Genomic DNA, 24,856 nt, shown 5'->3' on the forward strand with positions numbered 1-24,856 from the left:
AGATTTCTGTACCTACAAACGACCTATTCGTATCCTTTCCCAACTTTTTCTACTGGATCATTTTTTTTTTTTAATTTATTTATGTGACAGACAGAGATCACAAGTAGGCAGAGAGGCAGGCAGAGAGAGAGGAAGGGAAGCAGGCTCCCCACTGAGCAGAGAGCCCCATGTGGGGCTCGATCCCAGGACCCTGAGATCATGACCTGAGCCGAAGGCAGAGGCTTTAACCCACTGAGCCACCCAGGCGCCCCTCTACTGGATCATTTTAAAGAGTTCTTTAAACATTAAGTATCCACTCGTTCATTCACTCAATAATAATAAATAAGTAATAAATAATAATAATAATAAAATAATAAATATAGTATATTATATATAAATATAATAAAATAATAAAAATAATAATAAAAATAATAAATAAATAATAAAAAAGTACCACAAATAAAAATAAATAAAAATAAACAAAATATGGTAACTAGTCACTGACCCAAACAACAAAATCGGCCTTGGAAACAAAACTCCCAAAGAGAGATTCACTTAACACCAAATCTCATTTAAATGACCTCTCCAAGGAGGTTTAATAAAAATAGCAGAGAAAACAGTCATTTACATATATTAAGGTAGATGTTGAGGCCTGCAAAAATTGTAACCATCCTACGAGTTACCCTTACAAAAGCCTTCATCACCCCTCTTATCTGGATGATGCAGCTTTGAAAGGCATTTCTGGCTGCCGGTCCTACAAACATGATGTGGCAAAAATAAGCCCAAATGCTGCAAGGGAACGAGATGAGTGGACATTTTCCTCCTTGAGGAAGTGGACTTCTGAATTAAAAAAAAAAAAAGAAAAAAAGGGAAACTGAATGCTTTTCTAACTTCTTAAAGAAAACCAGCACTAGCCTAGCATTGTACGTTTACATGCGGGCTTTGACACATTCCGAAACTTTTGAGTTTAACTCACACCTTAGAAAACACTGCTCGGACAGCACATAAGGGTTTAGCAAATATTTATTTCTTTAGCATCTAAGTTGCACTAAATAGAAATCGTACATAATGGTACAGGCAAAGGATGCAGTGTAGAGCGGCAGGTCCACACGACAGTCCGAGAGACGCGGTGTCGGTGGTCTTTGGACCTGACCGCTAGACGGTAAGTCTCATGGCTTCTAATTGGTGACAAGAAGTAAGAAAGCACATGCTGTTTGGGACCTGGGCACATAAAAGGGAATGAGAGAGGCAAGAACCGCCCCCTCCCCATATAGTACTCTAGCTTGTAACTAAGCCATTTAAACACAAACAGAACACATTCAGTTGTAACAAAAGCCAAAATATAATGCTCTCTTCCCGAGAAAAAAATAAACATACCAGCTTAAATAACACACTACAAGGAAAACAGTGTTCGTGGAAAGTCTATCATTTATGACTGAGTCAAAGCAACAGTTGTTGGCCTGAAAAATGAGCACTGCTCTTGCAAAAGTAACTCGGATGCGATACTCTGCTCTAAGAACAAGAACGTGGGCTCCTCGTCGGTATCTACGCGGGACTCTACCCTGGGAGCTCAGCAATCTTCCCGATCCCAAGCGGTTTTCTCAATATATCTGGCAGGCTAAAGACAACTCATTTTTATGGACAACAGCTGCTGTGTTTGTTTCATGCTTAACACCAACATGCAGAACTATTACTGTATCGTACAAATTTTACAAATGTTCAGAGTCGCTATGAAGATTTACAAAGCCCTACACCCTATAGCAAATATTAAACACTCCATAAAAACATCCTAAGTGTGTAACTAATTTGGGCAAAGAAAAAACTCTAAAGTATATACAGACCTGCCATTTACTAAACTGGCAAAGACTTTCTGTTCCCTTTTTCCCCCCTAGAGCTCTTCTTTGTGTTTATTTCCACGTTAATCCCTGTTTCTCCAAGTTCATAGCTTTGCATTGAAATATTCAGCAATAAAAACGAAAAAAAAATAGCAATGTAGAATGTTAGACATGGAAGAGACCTCACAATTCCTGAAGCAAAACCTTTTCAAGGTGCCATTCTCTTTGCCAACAAATCCACACCCCTCACTTAGTAGGGCTGGTGAAGAATTGAAAGAGGAGATAGACACTGTTCTGTATCAAGGCTTGTTCTACTCCCAGGACCTCTTCCTTCACCGAGGACAACACAGTGGAGGTCTGAAGAAGCAGGAGACTGATCCTATACGGAGGTGCCTCCTTGAACGTAGGATGGATGGTTATGACTCTTTCTCAGCCTAATGTTTGTTCCTGGAGGGCATAATTTCTTGTCCCCAGGTCTATCCATGACTGGGCAAAATGCGGTGGGTCCAGGGCCCACTCTTAATTCCTCCCTGTCTTGCAGTTAGCTAAACACGTGTCCTTTCCTGAGTTCGAGAAAAAGAGGATAAATCTGGTCAATCCATTTGTAATTTTCCAAGCCTGGACATTTCTCAAAGGAGATCCTGAATTCGAATTCTGACACCAGACCGGACAAAAGACGGGGTATACGTTTTGTGTTATGTTTCTGATTCTCAAGGACAGAGCAACATAGGTTGTTTGTTGGTTTGTCTTTTGAGAGGATAATGCCGGTTTATCTTAAAGTACGTCGTGATGTGTGTGCGCATGTGCACTGCACCTGGACACGTTTGAGGGAAGAAAGGGGAGAGACTGAGCAAAAGGGGAAAGTATACATATATATGTATGAAAATCTAGTGCTCTCTCTAAATTGTGGACTTGAATCCTCTAAATTTTCTTATCAGACTTCTCTCAAATTAGCACTTTAAAAAGCTCCGCCTCTTACTAGTCATCTCATTTACTTGAACAGCTTCTAGGTATATTTAATTCTTCAGGCTTATATCAGAAAAGTTATTCTCCTCAGTCTTATCTCTTCAGTTGGACAAAAATGGCAACAACGTATGTGCTATATGCCTTACTTAAAAAAGAAATCTGAATACAGGAAAAAAATCCCACTTTCCCTTTTCTTGTATAATGGCAGAATGTTTTCAGTAAATTGTGCTTTATTGACTTATCTGTACATTTTGAGTGTTTCGGATATAAACTTTGCTAAAGACCCTGTGATCCGTGGTTATGGTTCTATTTCTCCACAACTGGGCAGGATTTCACTGATAAATACGCTGTGTTCAGTTAATATTGGTGGGCAACAATGACCTCTGGTGGATTCATGGGCAAACAGCAACTGTATTTTTCAGAGAATGTTAATTTTCAAAGTATTTCCAGGCTTTAGACCTTTTGGAGCTTGGTGGCTTAACAAATGAACTTTTTAAACTTTTTTAAAAAAATCTACGTATTTCTTAGTTTTTGAATGAAATTGCAAGTCATTACAAGTCATCAACACTTGGACTTTCTTAGTTATATACCCTATAAGCTAACTTTGAGAACTGAAATGAATAAAGTTAACATTTAAATAAATATTTATAACTTTTTTCATGTGTAATTCTCTCACTTTTAATTTTTTATTTAAAAGACAAACCATGAGAGACTGTGGACTCTGAGAAACAAACTGAGGGTTTTGGAGAGGTGGGGGTGGGAAATTGGGTGAGCCTGGTGGTGGGTATTATGGAGGGCACGTATTGCATGGAGCACTGGGTGTGGTGCATAAACAATGAATACTGGAACACTGTAAAGAAATTTTAAAAATAAATAAAAATAAAAAAACAAAAAAATCTCAACAAAACTTCATAATTTAGAAAGGCAATCACTAAATGAAAAGGAGAAGGAAAGACTTCAAGAAACAAGCATTTTCGAAAATAAAAACTTTCGATACTATTTATAAAGCAAAAAGCATTCTAGACATCTTGGGAGTTAAGTGAACTCATGAAACAATTTTCTTATTTGTTAACATTAAAATAGGGAAATTTGATATGAGAGCAATCTTCTTTAACATTTTTAAAATAACAAACCTACGTTTCTGGAGTATCTTTTATATTTCAGGGAAGATTATTTAGAAGGAATAAAACTTAAGTTTTAATAGAGCTTCGGTGCTGTAATATCTTCATTTTTGGCTTGTGAGGTAATAAATTATTCATAAACACATTATCTCCATCTTAGAGCATGACATAAGCATTAAGACATTTTTATTTAAGGTGTTTTTTTTCCTGAAAATGGCCAAGATGGATTAACAGAAGCTGCTTTTAAATCTTTACTAGACAATCTCTAAAAACAGAAAAAAAGATAATATATTTTTTCTACCACAAGAGGGCAGCAAAAACTTTTTCAGTTAGACTTCTAACCGAAACTTCAACTTTTTTGGCATTTCATTTTTTTCTTAATATATTTCTTTTTCAGAAGTTACCTTATATTTCATTCTTTATGCAGTGGAGTGAAATTGAAAGGACGTGTTTTCATCATGAAACGTAACTATCGTAAATGGGACTGAATGAGTTGTTTTATGAAGGGCACGAACCTCAAGGTGACCGCAATTTTTCTTTCACGGTTTACGATAATTACAACACACCTGCTTCACACAACACATAGCTTAGATATTAACACGAGAATTCTTAAAAAGTACAGACAGCTCATATGCGAACGTTAAAGTACTGGATATTCTGTATATTTTACATCATGGAGGAAAGATAGAATTCAGAAAGATTAAAATATATATTTCATTTTTTTCCATGCTTATGAAAATCTCTTGATTTTTCACCAATATTTCAGTAATCCTAAGTCTTCCAAGGGTAAAATAATAATTGTCAAGGAAAAGCAGCCAAGTACTCAAAACTACAGCGAGGGTCACTTTTTGGTAAATAGAGTGGGAAGCCACTGAGGAATACATTTGTTCCGAAAAATTAGTTAATTCTATGAGATTTTTTAACCAGTCACATGAGCACGGAGAATAATTTATCATAATACCTTCACAGTCATTTCTGTGTTACAGAACTCTTCTAAGCAATACAAAGAAGCTGAATGGTTTCTCTTCCTTGTGGCCGTTGTCGTCCTGTTTGTTTTCGGCTCCAAACAGGAATTCTCCAGAAGCCAGTGGACGGTTTCACCCCCTCAGGAGTCCAGAATGTGCCTGGGCAGGCGATAGTGCTCAGCTTTGGGACGCAGCTTCTTTTCCTGTGGGTTGGCATATTTCCACTTGGAAGGCGACATTTTAAGCTTTTTCCTCTTCTTGTCTGTGCACCAGACCTTTTCACAGTATTCTTCCACTCTCTGGAAGTTGCTGTAACCAATCAGCTGCAAGAATTCCTTATACCAGGGTTTTGCCCCGTGTGGGATGCTGCTCTGCACTGGACAGGGCATCTTGTGAGGCCCGTCCTCTTCGTAGTCTTTGTGAAACATTTCCTCGACTCTCTCCTCGTCCACGACCTCCAGGGTAATTTTACGGACGGTATGGACAAAACCGTGCTCTACTGTCTGGCAAAAATAGGTCCCAGCATCCATTTTGCGAACCCTAAGGAAGAGTAAACCGAGGTCCATCTTAACCACTCTGTCGTCTGTCTTCACCTGCAACAACAAGAAAATTAATGCCACTAGCATATTTTCCAGGATACAACACCAACCTATAAACCCTTTCACTGTCCGTCTTGACTCTTTCTAAATGTTTGTGATCCCATGATGAAATCTTGAGAGTCATAGATGCGTCTGAGTGACTGAGCGAGTGAGAAGGACGATGTGTGTATGTTGAACTTACTTACCTTTGAAATCACTGCATACTGATGATTTTAAGGTTATTTCACATCAATATTGTTAAGAGCAGAGTGAGAGAGGTTTCTCCCTAATGATTTCAATTAATTATTAGAAAAAGCCATCAAGTTCAGTAGAGCACTCAAAGTTAGAGTGCAAATCTGTCCAGTCGATTTAACTTTTTCTTTTAGCAGACAGCATAAAAGCCATTTCTCACATTGTTTGTTCGGGGGTTCTTATCCTTCCAGATCGTAAAGACTAGTGTCTCTATAAGGAACTCTGTTAAGAGATCTGAGATACCTTCACTCTCTTTCCTTATGAAGAAGGAAAAAAAAAATCCCCCATTCATTAATGAAGTGAGCCCTCCTTATATTTCCACAAGGCTTTCTATTGAACAGAGACTTAAAAATAAGCCAGAAAAATCCACAATCTGCTCTGAAGAATCTCACGTTCCAGTAAATATTAGTATTGCACATAACTTCAGGGCTCAGATACCTTTTTACGTCTTTGACATAATAAATTACGCACATGACTTCTATAAATAAATACAATTCAAGGTAAGAAGAGCACAAAAATGCTTCTGAAAAATACTGCTCATATGATAAACGGCGGGTCTATGGTTTGACATCAGACAAAGCTACACTCAAATATTTCCACCACTATCTATTAATTGTGTGATCTAGGGCATTTATGTATATTCTCTGCCTTAATTTTCTTCCTAAAAATGGAGATAAGCCTACTGTCACCCTAATGATTGTTGTAAAATTTAAATAAAATAACCTAAGTGAGAACACTTTGTACGGTGCTACAGGTACCTACCTCTCCCTTTCCTGTATAGTGTCCTCCAGCTAAAAACAAACCGGGAGGTGTTTTCAGATGCCCTAGGAGCATACCATGGGTGCTGTAAAGGTGATTCCCATTACACTGGCTAACTTGGCCCTTGAGAATACAAAACGAAAACAATATTCACCTTTGCCAAGACAAAAGCTGCAGACTAAGCAGCCACAACCACTCTGGCAGTAAAGACCATTAAGACAAGCATGTTTTGGTCCCAGGGGCAGGTCCTGGCCAGGCCTGCTGGGTTCAGCTCTCCGGAGCCCTAATCAGATCCCGCATGGCTAAAGTTGCCGTGTGTACAACAAGTGACTGTATATCATTATGTAACTACATAATCTGTGAATCATGGTAAAATGGCATTGGAAGTGTCGTAAGACAAATTATGAAGCTCTCAGAGGGTTTTGTCCTCCCCTCTCCCCAGCCATGTAAGGTAAATTAATTACTCAGCAGCTCCAGAATGACATCACTGGATGAAGGAGCTCCATAAATCCCAGACAGGGGCTTCCCTTGACTTGGCAGGACCGTGTCCACGTAGGCAGAATGCTATAGCCATTAACTCAAGAAATTCTCTTGTGAGGAAGTAGGAAGCGCTGTTGAACCAAAACCACCATCACTACATCAAACATCTATTTCTCTGTCGACAGGTTTGCTGAGGAGGGATCCAGGACTCCTGCCCTAGGCAGGAACTCAAATGACTTGGCGTCCCTGCTCATCATGTGTACCACTACTTTCTCCATAAATTTATCACATGTCATGGATGATTCAGACTCTGAAGCTCAGCCTCCAATGTTTTTAAACTTGTGGCTGTGTGTGACACAGGGATCTGCCTTCTTAAACCTTGTCTTTGTTTGTTTCTTTTTTAAAACAGTCTGGTACACGCCATTTTACTGTCCCGGTTCTCTTCTTGGTCTCTTCTGTAGATTTCTCCTTCCCTCTAAGGCACAATCCTCCATCCTTCCCTGATCTCCTGTTTTATTTGCATCCATTTGGTAACTCATCTATTTCCAAGATCTTTAAAAAAAAAAAAAAATGAGTGCTTTATGGGGCGCCTGGGTGGCTCAGTGGGTTAAAGCGTCTGCCTTCGGCTCCGGTCATGATCGCCGGGTCCTGGGATTGAGACCTGCATCAGGCTCTCTGCTAACTGGGGAGCCTGCTTCCCTTCCTCTCTCTCTGCCTACTTGTGATCTCTGTCTGTCAAATAAATAAACAAAATCTTAAAAAAAAAAAAAGAGTAGTAACTCATCTATTTCCTCATTTCAATGAGCTTCCCTAAGATGGTGTATCTTACACATAGATCGTCCATTGTTTTGTGTTTCCTGTTAATTACAGAACACTGACTGAAACTTACCTGAGCCTTCATTATTTACAATCCACTGTCTTTTCATGCAAACTGCACCCCCCAATTTACTAACTTCCTTATTCCTGACAATTATATTATTCTTCTTCTAGTCCATCTATCCTCATGCATTGCTCTACTTCTCATTATTATGCTCTCATACCCACTACATTATAAATTCCCATCAACATTTCCTATGTGGTGATGGTGGGAAACATTCATTCCATTTCACTATTTTCCCACAGTGTTAGATTCTCATACTTTGTGATGGATTCTTTGACCTTACCTCATAGTAGACTCCTCCCAAATCTTCCTTCTTTCTCTGTCTATTAGGCTCAGCTTGATTCTGTTTCATCACCCACGCTGTTGTACCTGTCAGAGGGACTTCCCTACTGCTGGTTCCATATTGGAAAAGGCTGAATTAAAACATCATCTCTTCAAATGGGCCTCCCTCACACCCCTGTAAGACTGTCCTCCTTCCTTTACTACCATTACGTCACCCGTTAACCTTTGTCAACTGAGCACACAAAATTACCTGCAAAAAATAACAAGTCCTTCAACGATTTTCTTTTGACTGAAACCTTTCCTGTTTCTTTCAACAAAAGAGTAGTATTTTACTCTGCTTCAAATTTCACTTCCTTTTGTCACGCTCCTTATCCAGATTCTATTGCTTGCCCAAGCAGGTAAGAATTGTTCAGTTAACAAGATCCTGCCTTTCTAAATCCATACCCTGAACAGCCCACTCTAGTGCTTCTCAAGGTTTGGTGGAATAGTACATTTCTGGATGGAGATCAATGACTGTTCTGTAAAGACTTCTTGGATGATTGTGTTTAACCTTCATGATCATCATGTAAATTAATAAACTATATTTGGGATCATGGGGAAGATCAACTTCTCGTTAGTATTGGTGTTTATCATAGACTCTGAACCATTTTCAGAGCTTTAATGGTTTCCAGCTGCTGAGAACAAAGATGAATGCAGTATGTTAATGATATGTTCCAGCCAAATAAAAACCAAACAACATCCCTATGCAGTAAAGTACATAAAAAGTTTTGAAGTCACTGGTATAGAGAGTTAGGGGGATTGAGTCAGCACATGGCACAAAGTGCTACAGGCAGCTGTTTTAAGCACACACGTGCACACGTGTATGTGGGAGTCTGTGCCCCATGTTACGTTCATGGAGATGCCTTATTTTGGTGGTAAAAAATGATCACATTAAATAAAGATTTAAATGATACATAGATTTGTCTGTATCTTATTTGTAAATTTATTTTGCTTCTATAGTTGAATAAAAGTCACACGCATAAAGAATGCATTCTTTCTTTCATTCTTATGAGTATTTCATAAACATTTTAATACAAGTTGTGCTAGAAGCCCAAGACCATGTTTTAATTTCAAGGGCAGATGGTGGGGACAACCTGTACAAACACCAGAGTCAAGTCTTCCTTTTCAGAACTCCTTCTGTTCCCGGTTCCTTGTATGGCCACTTTCTTTCTCTCTTGCATGGCTGATTCTCGTCTTACTCTTTCTTTCCGTTAGTAAACTCCTTTCTGCCACCCACCAATCCATTTTGTAAAATTTCTTTCCAAGCTTACACTTTCACTTCTTAATGAATACTTTCTTTGCAGCCCTAAAGATCTCGTCTTTCTTTTTATAATTCAATAGCATTCTCATCTGTAGCACACAAGCTGACATTTATATTCCTCATCAAATAATTTTGCCATGCAAGTTTCATCTTGTTAACTGTAAGTTTCATAAGAGCAAAGGCCTATCTTTTTAATTATACTGAGTATTCCATACTGAGTAGAGTGCTCAGAACATAGTGAAAATGAGAACATACTAGTTTGTTCAGAGTGTACAAGAATGCAAGGCCATGGGGTATCCCCATAAAGTATGTCCAGAAGTGATTCACTTCTTCTGTGTAGATCCAGTAGTGATTTGGACAAGGAAGAAGCCAGCATGATTTCAGGAGCAGTCAGTAACTACTGGAAGGGCCATGCTTCACAGATACATAGAAAAAGCACTCCTAGGACACTGTCTTTGCCTGGAAGGAATTTGCTTACAAACACCAGCATTGAATATGGTCCTTTGTTTTCTCCCTACTATATTTCCCGTGAGAGGGCAAATATGAACATAAAAAGGACATCCAGTGTAATTTCTGGCATATAACAACACATTTATGAAAGTGTTTTAAAATAAAACAAAAAGCAAAAATGAAAATAAAATACAAATCCTTGGCCACTGGGTTAGGAGTGTTTCTTTTTTTTTTTTTTTCCCCCCTCAAGCAGGTAATTCTTTCAAAATCAGAAGCCCAATATGAGAAACACTGTATTGTGTGCATATAAAGTCCAGCCAAGTTCAAAGACATGGAAACGTGACAATTACAATGGGAACTGTCCTCCAACAATTATTTGCAAGTTAGAGATAGTGCCTGTCTCAGAATGTAGGTTTCCCTTCACAGTTACAATGAGTTAGAAATTTCAGTAATAAAAGATGTTTTAACTTCAAAATCTGGATGGCCGTACACTGTAAGTGTTAAATCACTGTGAAAGTTAAATGTATTTTCTGTAGCCTATGAATACCTAAAAATAAAAGTGACTTAGAAATTTGTATTTGAAGTCCTTCCATGATTTAATCTTTCCACTTTAGTCCACATGGGCACCTTCGGCAGCAAATCTTGATCACACAATTGTTTTTATCAGCTGTACTTTCTCTATGTCTGTAGACCCGATTTCCTTGGTCAAGAAGATGATACATAATACATCACTTTCTCAAATATTCCTATAGGCAATCTACAAAAATACAGCATTTCTTACTGAAAATGGTTTTAATATTCTGAGTTATAGAGATTGATTCAGTATGTTTTGTAATGTCAAATAAAAAAAAAAGTAATTGAACAAAGAACCCAGCACATCTGGAAGCTGGTCAGGAAGAAGCAGTGATTTCCATGTGTATCAACCATATGGGTCCATGCTCTTCATAGGAAAAGGAAAGACATAGGCCTTGAACTCATTTCTTTCAGAATATATGTAACACTGAAATAGAGTTTTAGTTAAGAAATAGAGACCAATAACATATATTTGTTTATCTGGCCTACCTTCAATAAAAAAAAAAATCAGTTGACTTACAAAAAATATATCATATATAACAGCATAAAAATAAAATTCTTCTTTTAAAAAACACTTTTCAATGTGAACCTGCTATATGATCAAGATGACTGCCCAGTAGGAACGGGGTGAATTACTTGATAGCTCATTTAGGGAAACCTATCACACTATGTAGAGAAGAAATAAAGTTGTATATATACTTCAGATTAACTAAAGATCCAAATTGGAAAACCTTTGTCTAACACAAGAAGATGCTAAGAAGAAAGTTATCACAAATAAGAACTCAAAACCATACTGTGAAAGAATGTTATCTTGAGAAACATCAACTATATTAAAGAGGAAATTTGGAACATTTATATTCAAGAACAAACGAATACACAGAAATGCAAAGAACTCTCAAAAGTCAAGAAAAGAGAAAAATAAAAGAGAAAAATAGGGAAAAAGACATATCAAAAAGCAAATCAAAGAAGAAGAAACCCAAATGTCTAATAAGTACACAAGTTAATGTTCAATCTTACTAGTAATTTTAGAAATACAAATGTAAATAAGACACGACCTTCTACCACCAACACAGGCATTAAATAGAAAATAACAAAAACTTGTGAGAGTATGGGAAAATGGGAATCCACATAAACCACTTTGAGAGTGCAGATGATGCCAAAATTTGGAAAGCGAGCTGACAGAATCGCAGAAATGAAGGGTGTCACAAGACAAGAATGCAGATATTTGCACTCAGGTCTGTAAGAGGTTACTTGAAGAGATGATCCTTAAAGATGTGGTAGTGGGAATTAATGACACTCTTGGTCCACTCTGAGGAGGATGGATCAATCAAGATCAATGGATCCTTGCTATGGGATGCTAAGTCGCAATCAGGAACAATGAAACAGAGACACGAAGAGCCACAGTGATATGCCGTGAAACACAGTGTTGAGTTATAAAGGGAAGGAGAATAAGACCTAGAACTCAATAGATCTATTTTTACAGCTCATGGGTACTCAAAATGTTATATACTTGTTCAATATAGTGCAAATGATGTAGTATTGGACTTACTCCAATCATTACAGTGCATGCATATGGGGAAGCAAACATAAAAGTGGAAAAAGGTGGTCCAGGAAAAATGAAGTCAAACAAGAAAGGAGATTTGTGTGAACCCATTATGACAATGTGCTGTGAACCAAATGATATGCTTATAATGATTATCTTGGTTTGGCAACCAATAAACTAAGTCTATAAAATCTGTTCAAGCTCTAGTATATCATAATCACACAATTTTAGAAATAATGCTGCAAAATACACAAACAGCAGTGTAAGGGTAATGTTTTATTAAAAATTTCCATATGGAAGAATATCGGGATAATCAGGATGAAGGGAAAATAAGAGGAAGGGATGAAAGAAAGATGATGTTTGAACACAAAAATGCATACCATAAGGAACTAAACAACTGGTCTATTTGGACTACAAAGTCAACACTAAGTTACCTAGTGACTGAAGGAAAGAGGAAAGTATGCTGAATTCTAAGGCCCAAATGACCCTAAATTATATTTTTTAAAGTTATTCCTTATCATAGGGAATATAGTCAATGATACTGTAATAGCCTTGTTTGGTGACAGATGGCAGCTACACTCGTGGGGAGCACAGCATAGTGTCTACAGAAGTTGAATCACTGTGCCATACGCCTGAAAATAATGTAACATGGTGTGTTGACTATACTCAAATAAAAAAAAAATATATTAGAACAAAAATAAAGTTACTCTTTATGACAAGAACATCTTTTCCCAGCACTGAGGCCTGAGGAAAAAAATAATCTCGTCTGTGTTTTCATAAAATGACATACAGGCATCCAAACAATAGTACTATACTGAACACATTCTCTTAAGGTCACATCTCAAGGTCAAGACAAGATGCCCAAGTACAGTTCAATATAAGTTATTCTACAGGACTCACAAAAGGTGGAATGGATATAAAATTCTATGCAGATGCATCTTTTATTATCTAGAAGACCATAGGAACTATAATTTATCCTGGAATCAGGGGAATTAGAGTGAAGAGAATTCATATTTTTGATATTGTTGAACATCCACCATGTGTCTGACACTGGGCTTACAGAGTTACCATGTTAGTTTGTTTAATCAGATGCGCACTGTCAGAGTGAGGGATAAAACACGGGTCTGTGTCTGATTCCATAGATTCGGGAATGCATATTTAATTTTCAAAGACATCAGTATTCTCTTGGAAAATTAACCAAAGAGAGTTCTATCTAAATCGCTAGATCCAGTTCTATCCTTATGACCAAAATAATGCTCTCTATTTTCCACTTACAGGAACTGTGAAGTAAAAAAAAAAAAAAAAAAAAAAAAGGAAGAAAGAAATTAATGGGCTATACTGCTAATTACTCCAGAAATAAAATATGGGGCAAATGACATTATAAACATATGCTTGTCAAGGCTTAGAAAAGATGAGTGGAGATTTTTTTAAAGACTGAAATAGAAACATCAAAACTATTAAGCAGATGTTTCAAATGAGGCAGAGTTCATGCACTTTCTGTTATGACAACAAGAAAAACAAATAATATTCATGTGGAACAAACCTCATGCTTTCAGTACATGTGTAAAAAGACATTATCATAAACTTATGGCTGTCATTGATCCCTTAGGCTTTCTGTCATGGATTAGCATTGGGAAGGTCAAGAAAATACACGTCGCTTAGCAAACAACATGGTAGAATAAGGATGAGATTTTACTTCATAATTCTTCTAGTGTTGATGATGTAATAAATCTGCAACATTAAAAGATGTAACTTATATACTCCATTTTTCTTTTGGTTTCACAAGAGAAGCGGTCTCACAATGCACTGAATCACCAATAAAATTAGTTTTATTTAAAGCTGTGCAAATTCTGCATGGATGCAATGAGCTCCGAGTTATCTGGAAGGAACCACTGATTTATAAGTTAACCATGCTTCTTAGATTTCTCAACAGTATTCAAATGACTTTGATGAATTCATCCTACTTAGTAGGTGGTCTGAGAGCAGAGTTGAAAGTAACAATTTTTGGCATCCAGTTTAAAAAAAAAAAGAATTCAGAGAGTGGGGTGAAACTGAAGTCTTAAGAGTTTTGATGTCAACTTACATTGTTTCTTGGATTTTCTATAATAAACATGCACACTTGTGCATTATTTAAGCAGTCTATACAATGCAGACAATCAGCTATTTTAAAATGAAATATTTTAAAACACACAAGCACAAAAACAGAAGTATTTGCCCTTAGAGAAAGGATCCACAATGGAAGATCTATGAGGATCAAGGGGAAAATGAAACTTCCATGCTTGGATAAAGTGTGGTGCTGGTCTTATGGACAGCAACTTACTTGCCTGCCTTATATCACTTTGGAGAATATTTTATGTGTTTTGGGATTGCCCCCCAATTTCTGCACTGGGGATTTGTGTATGGTAATTCAACTCCTTCCTGGAAGTCAACCTTACTTACAGTGTCTTTAGGATATACATTGGTTTTGTCAGTAAAGGACTAAAGAATAAGTCCAAAAGATCACACTCCAAAAAAATATTCATACTGCTTAATTTTATCGAAAACTCATTCCAATGAAATTATAGTGCTTAGTGCAAAGTGAGGGCTTGGTTATTAATGAAAAAAATTCTTTTCTCCAAAATTCAGAGATATTTTTCACAGTAATGCTCATTTAATAAAGCTTCACTTTACCATAAATCAAAGGCCAACAAACTTCCTGTAAAGAGTGATACAATAAAGTTTTTTGGGCTTGGCAGTTCATATGGTCTCTCTCATAACTACTCAACTTTGTGGTTATAGGATGGAAACATCCAGAGACGCTAGGTAAACAAATGGGCGAGACAGTTTTCAAATAAAATTTTATTTACAAAGGAGGCGGAGGGCCAGAAGTTTGCAACTTCTGCCTTAAATCATTGTCAGGTACAAAGAAATACTCTATTTTCACGTTAAAATCATCTATTCCAAATTTACAATATTCAAGATGAGTATTATAATTAAGGTAAAATTTGTTTACTAATCTCGTGAAGAGCTTGACGAAACTACGGTTTTCTTTACCATGATAACTTGGAAAGTACACGCAGTGAACTAATAAACATTGAAATCTAAGCAACAAATACATATGTAAATTTTCCTTCATTTCCTTAAGTTTTAAAATGTAGTCCTTATGCATTTTGGAGAAAGAGAAATACGCAAAGAAATACTTCAATTGTCCAACCAAGTGACCTAACAAGTATGAACTCCTTTCCTTTGGAATGTTACTCAAGATGAAACTTTTGCAATTATTTTGGAAGCTTATAAATTTAAGTACCTGAACTGAGAATTCCTAAACTAGGGTGTATCACTTGAGGTGATTTAGTTACGTTCACAACAGTTTTGTCCTCTGCAGTCACAAAAATATCATTTATACATCCTTATATAGGTAAGGAAGATTTGAACTCGTATGCCACATGTAAATAATCATAGACAAGGAATTTGGAAATTAGAGCTCAACTTGGATTTTGTGAAATTATCTTCCTTATCCACATTCATAAAATCCTTAATTTCTTTTTTCCCAATTCAGACAATGAGGGGTTTTTCTCTTCCTTCTTAAAACCCACCCCTTCACCTTTGTCTATAGTTAGGTTCTCTTGCATAAGCTCTTTATCTTGTTTCATCAATTCTCCTCTCGATGGCTTTTCCCTTCAACCTATAAACATGACCAAGTCACCTTCTTTCTGAAGTCAAAAAAACCCCCACAAATTCTCTCTCCTTTTGTCTCCTTTTGTTGACCTCTCTCTTTCTCCTTCAAACCTTTAGGTAAAATACACTGCACTAGCTGTGTCTAATTCTCCACAGCCTCGTTCATCACTTAGCCTATTTCTAGAGAGCTCCCAGCTTAACCATCCCACTGAGCACATTCTCAGGGAACACTAGGTACTTCGTTTCTGAAAATTTCACAGGGTTTATGACTTTTTCCTTATCCAGTTCTTCTTCCCTGAGATCAATTATTTCACACTCCCCTGACTCCATGGTGTCTACTTACTTAAGCAACACTACTCTGGAGGTACTTACCAGTGTCATATTTGGCATCAGTTACTTAACCTCATCTCCGTGATGCACACAGTACTGCTAACTACTTCAGAGAACTGTTGTAGGTTTTAAGTAAGTTACTACACATCAGGCACTTAGACTGCACAGAGCACCTAGTAGGCCCTAAATGAAGGTGAACTATAATTAGGATTGTTTTTCTGTTTTCACCTTATCTTTTAGAATTTATCCTCTGATTTTTCCTTAGACGGGGTTTCTTTCCCCTTTGCTTCTAGGCTTGGTTCATAACTGCCTTTTATTTACTCATTCTCCAGGGTAAGGTAGGGCAGTTGGAAGCACCATGACGCTGTGACTAAGGGCCCAGAATTGAAACCAGAGTATCTGGTCTCAGATTCAGACTGATTTCATAGGCTATGTGATAGTGTGCAAGTAATTCAATCACTTTGTGCTTTGGTTTCTTTATTAAGTGGAGGCAATAACAGTACCTACTTCATAAGGCTGTTGTGAGGATTAAAAGTATTAATATACTTAAAATTGTTAGGAACTTCCTGGCACACAGGAAATGATATTTAAGTATTAATTGCTGCTCTACTACTTACTTTTATTACCTCCATCAATTTAATTACTGCCTCTATGCCGACGTCTCTCCCATACCTCTTGCCATTCCAGATCTGTCTTTTGTATTTTAGATTCCTGAACATATATTTACCAAAGTCTCCACCTAAATGCTTCACAGGAAACCCCAGTTCACCATGGCCAAAATGACCCAACATTTTTCTCCTAAACCTCCTATTCCTCCCTGTAGACCCTGTTAACTGCACTATGAACTTCACAAATACCCAAACCAAGAACATGTGAATCATTTTTGATTGCTTCTCTTTTTTCTCAACAATCAAATGCACTCCATGTCATCTCATAAAAATGAAAACTATCTTCTCCCCTCCTACCACCATTGTTTAGTTCCGGTCAAAAATCTTCCACCCGACTATTGAAATACCTTCTTAGTCTTCTTGACATCTACTTATCCTCAAAGCCTATATGCAAGTTTCTAGAGTAATGTGTCTAAACAGTTGTCTAAGGGGTTTTCATGGCTTATAAATAAAGTGAAGTGGTTCCTTGATCTATCCACTCACTTTTGCATCCTCATTTCCAGCCACAGATCTCCACTTACCATGTTGTTTCTCGTCCCCACACATGTGCTTATCCCATTCTCTCTGACAGTTAACTTCTACTTATCCATTAAGACCTGGCTCACATGTCACCTGTGCCTTGAATCTTTTCCTGATTATCCATCATGCAACCTCCATACTCAATTGTTGGTGGACACTTTTCTTGAAGTTTCTACATAAGTTTAATGAACACAATATACTATAATTATCTGTTGACATTCTTGTATTCCCCGTAAGACTATAGGCTTCTAAAGGGCGAAGGCTATGAGTTATTCATCACCTACTAATGTACCCTCTGAGTACTTATTGCGTTCAAAACATTAATTGCAGATACTTAAAGAGAGACGAGACCAGAAAGTTGAAAAAGTATTCTACCTGAGAAGTTAAACAGCCTTCATGATTCTCAATAAGAACAGAGAGCATATGCAAATCACATTGCTTTTATGTGTAGGAGGCAGTGATGAGCACATCATTTGACCTTGAAGGTAAAGGGCACATACAGGGTTCATGTTCTATCAGTGAACATAAGAATTTACATCCCTATCACCTCAATGATCACCTGCTTCTGCTTTTCTCTCCATCTCCACATTCTTAATAGACCCTTTATAAACCAAATTTTGATCACGTCATGGCTCTGCTGCAAACTATCCAATGGTTATACATTTAATTCACAGCAAACATCAAAGCCCTTTGTAAGGGCCTACAAAGCCCTGCATGAGCCGGCCCTTTCCCTCACTCTTTGACTCATAGTTTATTAGTGTCCCTATTGCTCATTCCCTTCTGGACACATTGCCCTTCAGTCTAGGGCTCCCTGAACAGATCAGAGGCACTCCCATCACAAGGGCATTTACATCAACTGTTCCCACTATCCAGAAAGTTCTCCAATACTAGCATACAGCCTACTACCTCAGTTCTTTCAAGTCCTTTTCAAATGTCACTGAGTTGGTGACCCTCCATGAACATCCCTTTAAAACTGCAACCTCTCCCTATAAGTAACATTTCTTGTACTTTTCTTCTCATCATCATTGGATACATGAAATATGGTTCTTATTTAGTTGTACTATTATTTTCGTCAACACCGTCATCTTCCTCTGTTCTCTCTAATACAGGTTCTATACAAACAGTGCATATTGGGTACTCAATAGATAAGTTGCCAAAGAATTAATGAAGCATTATTTTGGTTAAAAAAACAAGAAAACGAGGTAGAATGCTCTTGGTTTTCTATCTACATAGGCTCAAGTGAGAGAGAACATTTAATTTGCTACAGAATCCTATTTATACCAATCCTTTTGCTACTCTCAGAGTAGAAGCCTGAAAGGGAAACTGAGAATGGGAACACACTGATATATACTTTGTATAATAAGGATTCATGGTATCAGTGCTTAGAGTGGGAACTGTTCAAATTACAGGTGATTCTTCATATCTAAACATCAAAAAATGGACAGAAGGCATGAAGAGACACTTCTCCGAGGAAGACATACAAATGGCTAATAGACACATGAAAAAATGTTCATCATCATTAGCCATCAGGGAAATACAAATCAAAACCATATTGAGATACCACCTTACACCAGTTAGAATGGCAAAAATGGACAAGGCGAGAAACAACAAGTGTTGGAGAAGCTGTGGAGAAAGGGGAACCCTCCTGCACTGTTGGTGGGAATGCAAGTTGGTGCAGCCACTTTGGAAAACAGTGTGGAGGTTCCTCAGAAAATTAAAAATAGAGCTACCCTATGACCCAGCAATTGCACCTACTGGGTATTTACCCCAAAGATATAGAGGTAGTGAAAAGAAGGGCCATATGCACCCCAATGTTCATAACAGCAATGTCCGCAATAGCCAAACTGTGGAAAGAGCTGAGATGCCCTTTAACAGAGGAATGAATAAAGAAGATGTGGTTCATATATACAATGGACTATTACTCAGCCATCAGAAAGGATGAATATCCAACTTTTCCATCAACATGGATGGGACTGGAGGAGATTATGCTAAGTGAAATAAGCCAAGCAGAGAAAGTCAATTCTCATATGGTTTCCCTTATTTGAAGACCATAAGGAATAGCATGGAGGACATTAGAAGAAGGAAGGGACAAATGAAGGAGGGGAATCAGAGTAGGAGATGAATCATGGGAGACTATGGACTCAGGTCAACAAATGGAGAGCTTTAGAAGGGAGAGGGGTGGGGGGCTGGGTGAGCCTGGTGATGGCAGAGACTGCAGGGAGCACTGGGTGTTACACACAAACAATGGATCATGGAACACTACATCAAAAACTAATGATGTACTACTGTATGGGGACTAAGACAATTAAAAAAAAAAGCACATTCCCGTTGTTGTGCAAAAATACATAAATAAATAAACAAAGGATGCAATACCAAAAAAAAGTAAATAAATAAACATGAGGACGACTGTTCTTGCTCCCAAGGCTGCAGCAGCATGTTTCACCGAAGTTTGATGGAAAAAAAATATATACGTAAAAATCAAGAAGATATCAGGACCATTTTCCAGAAGTCAAATTCCAGAACTTTGGCTGGAAATAGTTTTCCATTTGCTACATGTCCCAAAGCATCTGCAACCGTATTTGGGGTTCTGATTTCAGAAGGCTGCGTGGTTTAGTAGAGAGGACACAGACACGTGGATTTGAGTTGACTTTACTACCTGTCAGTAACCCGGGAAGTGGTTAAACATTCCGTGTCTCGATTCTGTCCCCTGTAAATCAGGTTTTAGAGTAGAACAGTATATTCTACAAAATGCACACAGCAAATTCCTTGGGACCTAGACAATGACTACATGTGAAGTAGCTGAGCTGTGGAGTCAGGAATATCTGAGTTCCAACCTTGGGTCTGTCACGGACTGTGTTTAGGACCTCTATCTCCCTTAGTCTTCATTTCTACACTTGTAAGAAGAGGTCCATGACATTGAGTGTGCATTTGTAAGCTGTAAGAACAGTAAGGTAAGGCACCTACCTACCGCTGCAGATTCTGTGTGTGGTAAATGGAACGGCCTTACCCATAAAGACTTCTATTAAAATCCTTTCCCTCAAGGTAGCACGAGAACTGAGGCACATCCTAACTAAGGTCATTGAGCCAAGGGAACACCTACAAAACAGGCGTTCAATAAACATTTGTGGAATTAATAAAATGCACAGAGATTGTGTTTCATAGGTGTTATTTAAGAAAGCAGCACACCATAAAGTGCCTATTTGAGAGAAGAGCAGCAATCCAGTTTAGGAACTAGATAAATGAATTTTGAGATGCATTCTAGCAATTTAGCTATGTAGCATTTCAAAAGCTTTATGTGAGCTACATTTTATTCACCTGAATATGTGCTTTCCAGAGAATTCCACGGGGCTGAGTTTAGATTTGCAGGCAAAAGTTCCAGAGTCAAAAATTCCAGTTCCATAAAAGGGTGTGTGTGTGTGTGCGTGTGACAACCAAAATTTTTTACAAAGGTTATGGGCTGACTATAAATTAATGACTTACAGCTAAAAGTGTCTATGACAAACCCGGCTGGCTACTGTCTAGGAGTGCGCTAAAAGCATTAACATATGAGGTAAGAAACACAGTGGAAGAATTTAGGTATCTTATACAATGGTCAAGATTTTATAATAGAATAATCCTCTGTCCATAGTAACTATAATAAAATGGTTTTGAAAAAAATGATCTTAAAAACCTCTAAAAGCTCCAAAATTAGACTCTCAAAGAACTTTAAAACAAACTCTAAAAGGACCCACAATCAAAGTCATTCTGCTCTGTGCATTCAGCAAACACATCTCCCTTTTTATGAAGTCAGCAACTTTGTGTTTTATTCTAGATTCTGAATCAATCAATATATATTGCTATGTCTACAGAAACCAAGGATTATATGACGACAACAAATAATGCATGGCACAAATTCAAAATTTCAAGGATCAGTAAATAGATCAGCCATGGAAATCTGAAAACAGAAACTAAAATTTGGGGAAAGGAGAAGCAGATTATATCAACAATAGGAGAAAGAAGCTTATAATTGAACATTGATGGATGCAGCATGTCAAAATGATTTGGTAAAGATTTCCAAATGAGGCAGATTACAGTGACTTTCAAATTAGAACCAGAACATACTGAGGGAAGAAAACCACCGATGAAAGAATGACTTCTCTGTCTTCTGAAGCCATTCAATGAGAGGAGCTATAGAATATTCCCGGGTCCTCTCCTGCCAAGTGAGTTACGACAGAATTTAAAAATCAATTTTCCATCAACTTTGTGGAATGGCAAATTCTTCAGTACAAAATCAACAATGTACTTTAGTGCAATATGCTGTAACATCTTTGGACACATGTTTATTCTTATGACGTCATGAAAATTTAGGAGAATCTTCCTGTCCTTGATTGCCTTTCTAGATTATCTCTAACAGCCTTTGTTGGGTATCTTCCTCTCTAATAACTATTCCAGGAAACTTGGATTTATAAATTTAATCCTCTCCCAGAATATACTGCATGATTTTAGACCAAAAACATGTTGCATTTTTAGTTTCGCAATAGGCTAGAAAGAAAAAAAAAGGCATAAAAAGTCAGTGTGCTCTACATTTGGAACCTACAGTTGATGGCTTCACGGATTCCTTCTCTACCCACTGTGAACCTATGACTTCTTTCCTAGGTCCTAAGGCAGGTGTCTAACATTTTTTTTTTCCCTTATTCAATTTGCAACCTTCTTTTTACCGAGAAACATTTTGCTAGCAGTCACCAAGATCTATTTCCCTTTAATTAACCAAATTTCACTCTTACTGCTTTTATAATTCCACTTTTGTGAAAATTGAGTTCAAAGCCCACATAAGCATCCATAATGTTTTACCTGCCTTTACTAACTGGGTCATGCCTTTGACCTTGGCCAATATACAACCAGATCCCTTGAGCCTCATAAAAAGATTATCCAGTAACTGCCTCCAGGCTATCCCTTATGTGTGCTTTAACTGCTTCCTATTCTTCATCTATAAAAGGAGCATAAATGAGTCCTCACTCATTATTTAGATAATAGAAATATAATCTCCACAGTAAACCTACTTAAAAGGACAAACAAACTGATGCCTTTCTTTTGTTCCCAGTGGGCACTAATGGAACCCCTGTGGCAATGTTTCATGTATGACTCAATTGCTCTATCAAACAATTGGTTTAATGTTGCTGCTGTTGTTTTAATTCTATTATCCACGTGTCTGAGATACATATGTTAATGGTGTTTAAATTTGTTATTTTTCTAGAACATTGCCTTGGGTGATAAAATTTAAATCATTTTGACAACATGATACTAAAATCATGAAACTCTGAGTAGTACTGAATAAAAATCCAATTTTCAGAATCCAAATTTATACATACACATATACATATGTATAGAATTTATTTATATGTGTATATATTTACTTTGTATTTAATATATGTATGTATGTATTTATATATATATTTATACACATAAAATTCTATATATACATCTAGGTTTTTACAGCATATATAAATTATATACACATAGAAATCTATGTGTGTATTTAAATTTTTTATATGTATATAAATCACACATTGTAAATAAAGCCACTTTTTAAATAACACATGTATAGCACAATGGAGTGATTCATTTTTAAACATCAAATAAGTCATCATCTATCTACTAATCACACACCACAAGTAAGACAGCACGGTGTGAATGTGCAGCTATGAATTACCTCCTCTTTCCTTCCGTCACGTCCTTTCTGTACAAACCAGATAACTTTTGCTTGCAAAGATCGTGGGGTACATTCCAGCAACGTGCTGTTGTTCTCTATGCCATAGGCCAGTCGCTCTTCAGTCTTATCCAAAGCATCCCCTACAATATAAATATTAAAATTAATGTTAAGACTTTGACTTTAACAGTAAATACTATTTTTTAAAATGATTTTATTTATCTATTTATTTATCTGCCAAAGACAGATGCCTAACCAACTGAGCTACTCAGGTGTCCCAATAAATAATTTTTTTAAAAGCTTCTTCACTTAGATTCCTGGAGTAAAGTGGAGTATCTTTCATGATTTACTACTAATTTCTATGCAAGGTCACTTAAAGGAGATATTTAGAGGCAGTGGCACACCAAAAATCTAGGCTTTAGAGAGTACTGCAGGCTATGGAAAGGACCAGAAAGAAGTAAATGGGAGTGTGGGTCCAAGTATGGGGCAGTCAGGATACTAAGAAGGTGCATCAGTGTTAAATGCATGGAAAATCAGTGACAACATGAACCAACAGAGCAGGCAAGAGAAGGTGAACACTAAACATTCAAGTAAAACATAAGACAAAATTCATGGTTACCAACAAAAGCAGAAAGCAGAAATCAACGTGATATGGTGCTACATAAACACAAGTGTAAGTGAGATCTTATCAAGGGACTGCACTGATCCAAATGTTGGGCTCCTACAGTAAGAAAAGGGTACAAAACTGGACTAGGGACTCCAGATCCAGAGCTTCCTGATTATTATGTATATCTTGGCCCAGAGAGGCTCTCACTGGATTTGAACTCAAAGTTGCATACAGACTAATCTACTTAACTGCAGTGGGGAATAAAAGCAAGTGAATAGGGCATCTGGGTGGGTCACCGTTAAGCTGCCATCTTCGGCTCAGGTCATGATCTTAGGGTCCTGGGATCAAGCCCGCCATCGGCTCTCTGCTCAGCAGGGAGTCTGCTTCTCCCTCTTCCTCTGCCCCTAGAATAGCTTGTGCTTTCCCAGCTCACTCACTCACTGTTTTTCAAATAAATAATTAAAGTCTTAAAAAAATAATAAAAACAGCAAGTGGATGTCCTGTGTTTTAACCAACATCAAATTCAGTAACTAGAACCTGGGATTTTTTTCCTTGTGTCTGAGTTCTCCTCACTTTCAAGACTGATGCCTACATTTTCATAGATTAAGATCTTGCCTTCCTCCAGCCAATGTTGCCCAAGGCTTATGTCCTACACCAAATGCTCAGTCAGCCTTGGGTCTATTGAACATCACGATGCTGTGCAACTCTGGATGGTATGCAAGCACTCCTGGTCTCCCAGTCATGAAGCTTCATCTCCCTGGTACCTCCTGTGAAACTGAGGCCACCAATTACACAGCCAGTTCCACCACCGACATGGTGTGGAGAGTCAGGACCATTGTCTTCCATCTTGTGTGATTTCCTTACATTTGATGAAGCAAATTTCCTCTCATCCTTTACCCATCAGACTGTGGACTAACTTTCCGCAGAAACCCTCATCTGCATCTCAGAAACTCACATCAACCTGAGCTCTCAGCTTCCCTACTCTTGTGGAAGACTTCAAGTTTTTCACTTTATTTGACCTTGAAGCTTAGTAGGTGACTTGATACAAGTTCGATCACCCTTAAGAGGATTACCATAGGTTGTGTGACATGGTGAAGATATTCCCAGGGCTGAGATGGAGAGAGAGGTCCTACAAGTCACTGTGGCATCTCGTTCTAACATCCCTCTGTTCCGAGGTCTAATAGTAAGGTCTTCATGGTGGTATATAGAACTTATTTTCCTAATTAATTAAAAATTATACATCCACACAGAATTAAAATTTTGGTGTTAAAATCCACAAAATTTTAGCTACGTGGAAGAAAAAAGAATACTTTCAGTAACATTGTTCTACTATATATCAATCACAAAGAAAACAAGGACCGTTTTAAGAGGTCTGCAGTTTAGCCTAACCCCAGTAACCCATAGCAATTGATTTTCTCTGGATTAC

The 24,856-nt window shown here is 37.5% G+C and overlaps 1 protein-coding gene across 1 annotated transcript in view; it reads right to left on the reverse strand.

Moving 5' to 3' along the window:
• Positions 1-3,441: 3,441 nt before the first annotated feature.
• SEMA3E (semaphorin 3E) overlaps positions 3,442-24,856 on the reverse strand; it is a 246,736-nt gene continuing 225,321 nt past the window's right edge. Inside the window, exons 16-17 of the mRNA XM_080819075.1 lie at positions 22,827-22,966; positions 3,442-5,459 (exon numbers count right to left, since the gene is read on the reverse strand). Coding sequence (XP_080675201.1) covers positions 5,007-5,459; positions 22,827-22,966 — 593 coding nt within the window. The 3' untranslated portion in view covers positions 3,442-5,006. The remainder of the gene's footprint in view (positions 5,460-22,826; positions 22,967-24,856) is intronic.

The sequence above is a fragment of the Martes martes genome (genome assembly GCF_963455335.1).
Source record: "Martes martes genome assembly, chromosome: 11".
NCBI lineage: Eukaryota > Metazoa > Chordata > Mammalia > Carnivora > Mustelidae > Martes > Martes martes.